Source organism: Bidens hawaiensis, unplaced genomic scaffold, assembly GCF_021521415.1.
Source record: "Bidens hawaiensis isolate Kalapana, Puna unplaced genomic scaffold, B.hawaiensis_p1.1 tig00006862_1, whole genome shotgun sequence".
In the NCBI taxonomy this organism is placed as follows: domain Eukaryota; kingdom Viridiplantae; phylum Streptophyta; class Magnoliopsida; order Asterales; family Asteraceae; genus Bidens; species Bidens hawaiensis.
Genome location: NW_027491468.1, coordinates 381,196 through 392,312, shown reverse-complemented (window position 1 = coordinate 392,312; position 11,117 = coordinate 381,196). Strand labels below are relative to the sequence as shown.

The 11,117-nt window shown below is 35.8% G+C and overlaps 2 protein-coding genes across 2 annotated transcripts; both read left to right on the top strand.

Moving 5' to 3' along the window:
* Positions 1–840: 840 nt before the first annotated feature.
* LOC143633705 (uncharacterized) lies at positions 841–2,817 on the top strand. Its single transcript, XM_077101956.1, has 3 exons — positions 841–1,628; positions 1,737–2,157; positions 2,810–2,817. The coding sequence occupies exons 1-3, from the start codon at positions 1,263–1,265 to the stop codon at positions 2,815–2,817; spliced, it is 795 nt and encodes a 264-aa protein (XP_076958071.1). The 5' UTR covers positions 841–1,262.
* A 5,077-nt stretch (positions 2,818–7,894) lies between these two features.
* On the top strand, positions 7,895–10,337 carry LOC143633719 (glycerophosphodiester phosphodiesterase GDPDL3-like). Its single transcript, XM_077101968.1, has 6 exons — positions 7,895–7,933; positions 8,018–8,654; positions 8,717–9,034; positions 9,108–9,250; positions 9,337–9,823; positions 9,951–10,337. The coding sequence occupies exons 1-6, from the start codon at positions 7,895–7,897 to the stop codon at positions 10,250–10,252; spliced, it is 1,926 nt and encodes a 641-aa protein (XP_076958083.1). The 3' UTR covers positions 10,253–10,337.
* Positions 10,338–11,117: the final 780 nt, after the last annotated feature.

Genomic DNA, 11,117 nt, shown 5'->3' with positions numbered 1-11,117 from the left:
TGAAGTTCAAGGGTCCTGTTCGGGTTTTCTGTCAAGGGTCTATCTTATGATCCCGGTTCCATAACTTGCGTTTTTCCATTTAAATTAATAACCGTACCTTTGGGGATTCTGGCCTGAGTAGTTATTTTTGTCATCTGAATTAACATAAGTGTTTAATTGTTTATTAGTTTAAAATTGATTAGGTTTAAGTTTAATTAATTAATTAAGTTTAAGGTAATGATTATGTTTTATAATTATTATATTAATTAGGGTTAGGTTTTAATTAGTTTAATATTAGTTTAATAGTAAAGTAATCATTAGTTATTTATTATTTAGAGTTTTAATTATTAGTATTAAATTCCCCCTCAAATATTATTAATAAATAGTCGTGTCTTGTAGTTGAGTCTTATTTGCTAGTTTCGTAATTTAAAGAGTCTCGTGGGTTCGATATCCGGACTTACTTAGCTGTACTAGAGTCGACCAGTTCACTTGCCGGTTAGTAGTTTAAGTTAAGTTTAAGGGCCTAGAGTATTACTTAGTGTCTAGATTAGTATAATTTTAGTTAATAATTATTTGACTACTTCAAGCACATCAAGTTTTTGGCGCCGTTGCCGGGGACTTTTGACGATTGCGTTGCTAGCTTTGATTGGACTTACTTGCTATATACGTGCTATTTTGTTTTTGGTTTTGAGTTTTTAGGGTTTTAGTTAATTAGATAATTACGTGTTAATTTATTAATTTTTTTTGAGTCGTAGGTGTCTAGTTGTCCGTGTCTTTTGCTTGTTTAGATTCTTGTAATTATGTGTCAAATTTGTAATGGACCTCACTCTACCATTAAATGTCCATACAATAGTAACCTTAATTGTCATACGTGTGGTGAGCCTCATTTACACTATGATTGTCCATACAAGGGTTCTCGCTTTATTTGTTATAGATGCGTTGGTTGTCATATGACTAGTGCATGTCCATATAATCGTACTAACCCTTCTGTGCAGCCGGTACAAAATTTTTCACAGGGACCTTTTCCGTATTATTTTGATAATTCGTATCAGCAACCTCAGCAAAACCAGGAGCAGTGTTATGATCAATTTTCTAAAAGCCTTTCTGATGAGGATGTAGCTGCTATGGGTAGGATAGAAAAGATGTTGGTCCAATACATGGCTACAGATACCCAAAAGATGCTCGTTGAGCATGATACCATCTTCAAAAATCACCAGGATATTATTATAGATCTCCAACGTTAAGTAGAAGAAATTTCTAGGAGACTGGATGAAGAAGATGAAATGGAGAGGTTGAGATCCTTGGAATATGTTGAGCACTTAGATAAGGAGATCATTCAAGTAATGGAGACAAAAATGGATGTTGAAGTCCCACCTCCGGTTTCACATGCTATTATTAATTTTTGGAGTGACTTTGATTATGAGATAAACGAAGAGGAGAGTGTGCAGCTGGAGGAGCAACCGACACCTGGTTATAGGTATTATGCGGAAGGCAACTATTTGGGATACATGAATCGGTTGGGCGAGTTGTTCCTGACGTTTCCAGAAGAAGGGAAAGAGCCAATCATGGAATATGTAGATGAAGAAGATGAGATCATCCCGGATACGGAGACACGAGTGGTTGATGAAGTCCCACCTCAGGTTTCACAGGTATGTGTTACTAATTGTACTGAGTTTTGTAGTGACTCCGATGATGATTGTGACGAGGAGGAGTGGGTTGCATATCTGAGATCAATTATGGTGAAACCTGTGTTTGAGGAAGAGACGGAATTGGGAGAGTCACTCGAGCTAATGTTTGGTGTTGAGGATATGGTTAAGGTTGATAATGAGCTTAATGAGGAAGATGAATTCTTGAATCTGGAGTTGGATGGATTGTCGGATTATGACGGGGGAGACACATTAGACGTTAATGAGGATGTTGCGTTTTTCGAGGCCCTCCTTGTAGAGGATAGTGTAAATGAGGATGTGGTGTTAGAGGAAGAACACCATTGTCGGCTCGTGGACTGTGTTTTGAATGCTGATCAAGAATCAAAACAATGGGATAAGGCCGAGGATGATAGGCTACCTGAAAACCGAAGTTGCATATACTTTAGTAGATGGTCTACGGGAGTGAAAAAGCCATTAAATGTCAAAAACGACCAGTCTTCTCAATACTTACAACACATTCAGCTCTTGCCAGGTAAGTTTAAATATAGGTGGTCTGACCCGTTACTGATTTTTAATTCTAATTTATCATTTTGTTGTTCCACCATTGATATATTACTGTTTGATAAATTCCGGGTGGAACTAAACGGACAGGGTCCAAATCAAGGAGAAACCTCCTGATTAAGTTCAAGTGTGGGGAGGTTTCGCAAAGTTTGTATATTTAATCGAGCCACTAACGTAGTTTTTTTGTAGCTTTTCTTTGTTTTGGTGTTTTTGAGTTTTGCTAGATTTGAAGAGAGACTGAGTGAGCTAGAGAGACGAATCCCCAAGGTTGAGTAAATTGAAAAAGAAAAGTGTGGGGATGGAGCAGTTGAGCCGTATACTTTATATTTATTATTTGCTGCTAATTATTCATGATAATTTTATATATTTTTGTCGGTTGGTGAAAACACTTTAATTGCTTAATATCTATCAGCTTGATAAGATATATTATTAGATATTGTTGAATTTTTGCCGCTTACGGTCGTGTGAGAGAGAAGTAGTTACCATTTTCTAAGCACGTTGATAGTTGGAGGGCATTCATGGAAGAAGACTCTGGTATCATGTTTCATTCGCATATTACCAGCTAAGTCTTTTCCATTATCTAGCTTGTTAACTTTTTATTTTGCTTTTGTTTTAATTTTTAGAGTCTTAGTTTTTATAGTCCGACTTTATTTTATTTTTGTTTTAAGTCGTCCTTATCATTGCATTGAGGACAATGCAAAATTTAAGTGTAGGGATAAGATATTTGAGTCGTAGTTTAAATCAAGTTTATGTTTAAATTTAAAAAAAAATAAAAATTAAAATAATTTTAAAAATTTGAAAAAAAAAATTGAAAAATGTTTTAAAAATGTCCGTTGAGTCTAGTTTTTGTTGCGTTAAAGTGGGAGATGATGATTTTATCGGAAATTGGTTTTTCAAACTACTAATAATATGAGATAAATAATAGAAAACACACTTAACTCGGGGTGTGTCGGTAGGCTCAGCCTTGAAAATGAAAGGGAAAATTTGATAAAATGGTTAAAACGTAAATCTCTTGTGGGTAAAGCGTTTTGTCCTTGGAAAATAAGTAATGAAAGGTCGGGCCATACTCAAGCCTCAAATTTTGGTATGAAAAATTAAAAATATCATAAATTTTAAAAATCTGAATACGTTATCATATGATGCTTGGGTAGGTTTAACATTCGAGTATGCCGTGTAGCCTGTGATATAAACTTAAAACTGCTAGTTTAGTGTTTTACACCTCATCGGCGTATGGTTTTATAACCTTAAATCCTATATTGATGGGATGCTTCGGGTCCGGAGACCATGGGTCTGTATGCCGACTATTCATCTGGGTATTCATAATTCCAAATGGGGTTGTAAATATTTAAAATTAAGCCAAAAAGAGCAAACCCTTATAAGTTTATAAACATGATCACAAAAGTACAAAAGTACAAAATTCACTACAGACTTGATCGTCCATGCTGTTAGCCATGTGGGGTCCCCTTGCTCGCGTCTCATTACCATTAAGAAACGGACCACAAGGGACACGCTACATGTAAGCCCTACGGATGAAATTTTGCATACTCACCTATGGTGAGGGATTTGGGGTGTTGCTTGATAACGGGGGTATGTCATGTTGTGGGAAACACTAGCTATAAATTAATTGAACTTTAATCGTATCTAATGGCTGCTTGGTAGATTTTGATGCTTAAGCTTAGGTGGAAAAACAATACCGTTGATCGTCTTAACTATTCATGAAAAAATAGAGCAACAAAAGTTTTAAATTTGCTAATTTTAAGGCTTAAGTCAAGTTGGGGTGGTCTGGTCCGGTAAAAGCTGAAAATAAGCGGGTCTTAACTGTGTAAACCACTGAGTAAAAAATTGTCGGATCATATTTGTCCCGGTAAAAATTAAGGCATGGGTTTAAGTGGACAACAATATCGGTGATCACGGTTTTTGCGTTTTTCTGAGCTTTAAAAAATTAACCTATATGTTTGTTAGACTTTAATTTTCCGATTCTGATCCAACTGCATCAAACTTTTTCAGGGACGAAAAAAGAATAAGTGTGGGGATATTTGATATAATGCTAAATATATATGTTTCCCTTGTTTATTTTATTTTATATTTTAATTGTTTTTGTTCGTTTTTAGTCAAGATTTGTATACTACTAACGTTTTTGTGTGTCGTAGGTTCCGGGATTTGATCGTGATTAAAAAAGGCAAAAAACGAGCTAAAACGAGCCAAAACAGAGATCTGGAACGCGTCAGGAAGAACCAGAACAGAGAACCGGTCTGACCGGCCCCCTGGAGGACCACGCCGCGCCGCGCGAAGGGGGAAGGCCAAATGCCCTTAGCGCGGCGCCTAGGGGCTGCTGATGGGTTTTTAATTCGTTTTTGCTTAATGTCGGGCCTTGTTTTCGCTATTAAACACCTTTAACTTAAACCTGACAGAACCGAAAGCCACCAGCCGATTTTAGAGAGTTCTTGGAGCTATTTTACGAGTTTGATGGTGATTTTGAAGGCGAGAGAACATCCGGTGAAGAGCTACACGTTCGAGTTTACGGGTTTTATCATCTTCGATTCCCCGTTTCTTTTACTTTCACCATGTTTTCGTTATTATTTGTTTTGTTTGATTTAGATTTTAATATGCTAGGCTAAATTCCATAGACTGCCTAGGTCGTGATGAACCTTAGTTCGGTTTGATTTTATTTGGATTTTCGTTTCGTTATAGATTTTATGTTCTAAGTAAACGGTTGAGTTTGATTTAATTGACGCGTATGATTACTTGGTTTTGTTTACTTGAATTTAGTGTTTCACATAGCCCTTGTTGATTGTTTCATAGGATAGGGTTTTGTTAGGTCATTTACTGTGTGTTCTTGACTACTTTGTGATTAATATCGATTAAAATCATAGAAACAATAAAATCAAGTAAACAGATAAAAGTGAGCTGCTAGTCTAAAAAGCTGTAAGGTGATAGGCTATTAATAGATCTTTGCTCGTCGGGATTACTAGATTTAGTTCTTCGTAAGGAGTCTGTCTAGGTTTGATTGTCAGCTTAGTCTATTAAGTTAATTGAATCTGCTTGACTATCTTTGAATTCCGCGCTGTAAGGTAGGTTTTCGTCATAAAAGATACTTAGACATAAGCGATTAAATAACCGTAAGGTAGTTTAATATAAAACTGGTGAGTTTTAAAACTTGTTAGAAACCCCTAGGCGTCTTCTTGAAGTTCAAGGGTCCTGTTCGGGTTTTCTGTCAAGGGTCGATCTTATGATCCCAGTTCCATAAGTTGCGTTTTTCCATTTAAATTAATAACCGTACCTTTGGGGATTCTGGCCTGGGTAGTTATTTTTTTCATCTGAATTAATATAAGTGTTTAATTGTTTATTAGTTTAAAATTGATTAGGTTTAAGTTTAATTAATTAATTAAGTTTAAGGTAATGTTTATGTTTTATTATTATTATATTAATTAGGGTTAGGTTTTAATTAGTTTAATATTAGTTTAATAGTAAAGTAATCATTAGTTATTTATTATTTAGAGTTTTAATTATTAGTATTAAATTCCCCCTCAAATATTATTAATAAATAGTCGTGTCTTGTAGTTGAGTCTTATTTGCTAGTTTCATAATTTAAAGAGTCTCGTGGGTTCGATATCCGGACTTACTTAGCTATACTAGAGTCGACCGGTTCACTTGCCGGTTAGTAGTTTAAGTTAAGTTTAAGGGTTTAGAGTATTACTTAGTGTCTAGATTAGTATAATTTTAGTTAATAATTATTTGACTACTTCAAGCACATCAACAAGCTTGAATAATTTTGAGTGTAAATTAGTTGTGCAAAGAACTTGTAGAGAATGAACGAGCTTTATATAGGCTCAAAATTGTTAATAACAGGCCAAAGTGAGTTAATTTGATGGCTAGTCAAGAGGCTATTCATAAGACTTGAAATCATTGATTTTGACAAATTGAATGTTTTTATAACCCATTATGTCTTTGACTCAATTGATTAAAGAAAGATGATATAATATTTAGAATTCAATTTGTACCATTATAAATAATAAAAACAACATTGTAAACATAAACAACATCATGAACATAAATACAAAAACAATTCACCATTTTATTAATAAATGAAGATCCGAAAGGTGTCGAAAATTTAAAATGGGTCGGATTTTTGGGTTTCAAAAATGACGAATGTCACAGTGATATAAAGTGTTATAAAATGGTAACGTAAAGGACATGTTGGAAATCTTGTATTAATAATCAACAGAAATAATAAAATAATCAACACAGTAAACCGGGCTTGTGTTTAACACAATTCCCTTAAACAGATTCTCGGTCTGTTCCCAGGGTACTCCGGTTCGAAACAGAATCGGTGCTCTGCCGGACTCGGACATTCGCCTAAAACGAAATCGGAAATAACGCTGTTTCAATATGAAGAAGATGAAGTGTGTTTGTTTTTTGTGTGTCTTGACTAGAATCTGGTCATGGTATTTATAACCAAGAGTCATAACCATATAATCAATTCTTAGTTATGACCGTTAAAGAATATTAAACAATAATAATATTCATCTAATGACCATTTATAAAGAATTGAAAAACCGAATAACAATAATCATAATCATTATGATTATTAATGGTATTGACTAGACCAACATATTTTGAATTTCAAAAATAAATTTAAAAAATCGTCTCACGCGGGCTCAGGTTTTCGGAGTTGCATTCGTGTCCGCGGGACGTGCGGGCACGCACGAGTTCGATGGATTTCTAGTCCAGAAATCCAAATTTGCACCCCCTGCGCGCGTAGAACTTGTGGTGAAACATGTCATAAAGAATTCAAATGGGTGTAAGGTCACACTACCTTATAAACCATTCATTATTTTGTTCCCAAACCGATGTGGGACAAACCTTTACCACTTCCACCACTTCCTTCATTCACACACTTAAAACTTCCAACAATCCCCCACATGAATGGAGGTCGAAACAACATTATTCCGATTAGATTTCAACAGTTGAATCTTGCATACAATAGGTAGGTGCTATCCTTTGAACCTTTGCTTATGAAGCATACTTAGCCCACTGGCTCTGAGTAGACGGTGATGTCTTTGAACTCGAGGCCGTTTGTGTAGACGACAATACACTTCACACAAGACTCTCCCTGACAAAGTCAAGTCCTCATAGTTGTGTTCGTTATGGTCATGAACATGTGCCTGGTTCTGCAAAAGCTATTAAGCATTGTGCCCAACAATACCCTTCGAAGCGACCCCACTTCTCTCTCACATAGGTGATTAACCATGTATGACTACCTTGGTCGAATCATTAAAAGCCATATGCTTAGCCTCACACTTGTCACTTTTAGGAATGGACTAGGAAGGTTACCTTGCCACGTGGTAAACTCCCTCTTAAAATTGTAGGGTTATCCCCCCCACAGTGACCGCACTAATTCATACAATTAGGTTTTCCTATTGAACTCAACTCTTGGGATCTCCAGTCTGTTGAGTTAGGTTTCCTTCGCATGAACTTTAATTTCTCAAGGGCTTCAGTCCCATTCCCATGGACGACTTCTGAACTAATTCTCTACTTAGGCCTTTTGTTAGCGGATCCGCAATATTATCCTTTGACTTCACATAGTCAACAGTGATAATTCCAGTAGATATTAGTTGTCGTACCGTATTAAGTCTACGTCTAATATGTCTATTCTTACCATTATACATTGTGCTATGAGCTCTACCAATTGCTGATTGGCTATCACAATGTATACAGACGGCTTAGGCCATCTTGGTGATTTACCGGCGTAGGCTCGATTTTTACAACACTGTTAGTGACTATTATTCCAGTTTTACAGTTGGTCAATGTTTTGTAAATAGTAATGAAAGAATGTTGTAACAGTAATACAGGGGATCTTCTCCAGAACTCCATATTTTGATGGCACTTCCTCAATTCTTAGTGTTAATGACGTTGCCCGAATTATACCAAAACAGTCGATAGCGGGATTGTGGTTGAATATCGAGCATGCCGCGTTTTACAGCCAGCATAACTTGAGCATGACAAGTTATGTGTTGGCTGCTTCAAGAAATCTTTCAATTAGTTACATTTCATCACCTGAGGTGAGTTTTCTAAGAGGTATTGCGTCAAGAATCAGTCCGAAAACAACCAAGTTAGTTTTGAGGTTTCTTGGACCGGATGTCACCGAGCCTACGACAAACCAAACATACAGTTCGCTTTTGAGGAATCTGACATTGATCACAACATTTGCTCAAGGAATTCTTGTTCCTAAGACATACATATGGCCTGTCGGGGATGATTTCTATTTGCTGCCGGCTACTACTTTGATAACCGATGCTCATAAAGCAGGTCTAGAAGTTTTTGCTTCGGATTTCCAAAACGATATTCCACTCCCGTATAATTACAGTTATGACCCTGTACAGGAGTATCTTCAGTATATTGATAATGGTGTGTTTTCCGTCGATGGTGTGCTTTCTGATAACCCTATAACTCCATCTGCAGCATTTGGTAAGTCATCAACATGATTTTCTTTCTTTGTTCTTGTTGCTAATTTCTATGTAATTCTACAGATTGTTTATCAAACTTGGGGAAAAAGAACACTCAAACAAAACCTTTGATCATATCATATGAAGGAGCAAGTGGTGATTACCCGGGGTGTACTAATTTGGCATATGAAAAAGCTGTTTCTGATGGTGCAGATATTATTGATTGTCCTGTTCAAATAACTAGTGATGGGATACCTATTTGTTTAGGTTCAATAAACCTGTTTGATAGAACAAATGTCGCGCAGTCAGAATTTACTAATATTAAAACTATCCCTGAACTTCAATCTGGTGCTGGAATATTTACATTCAGTCTCACATGGGATCAAATCCAGAGTTTACGACGTGAGTACTATACCTGCTATTTTTATGTCATTAACATACCAGTTTTTCTTAGTTTCTTATTTTAATGTTTTAGCTGTAATTTACACGCCATATACAAACTACACATTACAAAGAAATCCAAGGGCTATTAATGATGGCAACTTTATGAGACTATCTGACTTTTTAGACATTGCTAGTAATGCTACTTCACTTTCTGGTGTCTTGATCAACATTAAGGTGAGTCCATATTATGACCGCTTTGTTATTTCATTTATCTGCTAATCACACAAAAGTGATACCATTTTCGTTCTTACAACTTGCAGAATGCGGCTTACTTATCTGCTAATCAGGGGTTGAGTGTAACAGATGCTGTAATGGACGTCTTGAATAAATCTTCAATAAATAACAATAGAACCAAGAAAATCTTGATTCAGTCATCGGATAGTGCAGTTCTGAAATTGTTCAAGGCAAGAAGTAACAGGCATGAGCTTGTTTATGAAGTTTATGAGAATATACGCGATGCCCTAAATTCAACAATTGCGGATATCAGTGAATTTGCCAATTCTGTTATTATTGGGAAGGAATCTGTGTTTCCGAAAACCAGTGGCTTTCTTGGTGATCAAACTGGTGTTGTTGCAAAGCTTCACGCTTTCAAGCTCCCTGTGTATGTGCAGTTTTATAACAATGAGTTTGTTTCACAGCCATTGGACTTCTTTTCAGACCCGTATGTTGAAATTAACTCGTACGTTAATGGAGCTAAAGTCGATGGTGTTATTACATCTTATCCAGCTACTGCTTCCAAATACAGAAGTAAGTTTACTATCTTGTAAACCTTCACTTGTTAGATCAAAATCATTAGTTTTCAGAACCAAACTTATCATTTTCAGTTTGTTAGATCATGCTTTGTAATTTGTTTACATTACATTTTGGGATTTAGGAAACCGTTGTCTAGTATTACCAGAAGCTCAAAGACCATCATACATGAGTCCAGCAGTGCCTGGTCAATTACTCTCGTTCATGACACCTCAACTGATGCCACCAACAGAGGCTCCTAATCCTGTTTTGGAAGATGCTGACGTGGCTCAAGGACCTATACCTCCTTCCAGAATACCATCTCCGCCATCTGGAAATGCGACAGCACCACCACCACGGGCTTCACCAAGTGGTCAACCACCAAAAACTGCCGTGGTGATTCTGTTTTCTGTAGTGGTTGTTCTTGGAACAACTGTTTTGGTGTAAAAAAACTAGGTGATTGAACCGTGTACAAAACGGACGGAAATATAGAAATCGTCAAGTACACAATATTTTCAAACGACAAGATATTTTTGAATATGTTTTTTGTTTTGACCGCAACATGATTTATAATTGCAATTCATATTCATACGGAAAAAAAATACTGAAAAACATTAAGTTATAGAAAATGAAGTTAGATAGTAGAACGTTTACAAACAAAATTTAAATCTTTAAAACATAATTATCTTCATAAACTACTAATTATTTCCTTATAAACCATATTTGTTGTTTTATTTGTAACTTTTTATCTAAAATAAGTATTTTAATACCGTCTCTACTCTTCACTCTTGATAAAACTACATATAGTTAACCATGTATAAAAGCCGGGTATCTCAAGTATATGCAAACTCTTTCTAGAGAGTGGCCTTGATTTTTGTCAGTGGTCATTGCAAAATAACTACAACGGGAAACTATCATTTCTTGAACTTAAACAGAAGTTTCTTATCCGAATGCGTTAGATCACTACAAGTAATATATGTGTGATAATCAATATTAGTACCTAAAGTTACTTTTACTTCAATAACACGCCTACCCAGATGAATTACTTTAAGTCCAGTTCCGTTACACATCGTTGTTCTTCTGGTCAATATTCCTTAGTAACATTAAAGTAAAAACCGACTTTAAGAACCAATCTATGGCTTGACATTCTAGACATTTTTAAGCCGTTTAGAAAATCCGGTGAGTATAAAGCTGGATCGTAATCATCATCAACACTATCTAATTTATCAATACTGTCATAACTTAGGTATTCAATTTCTTCACCCGGAAATAACACCAAAAATCAGTCATTAATGTCTTGCACAACCTCATT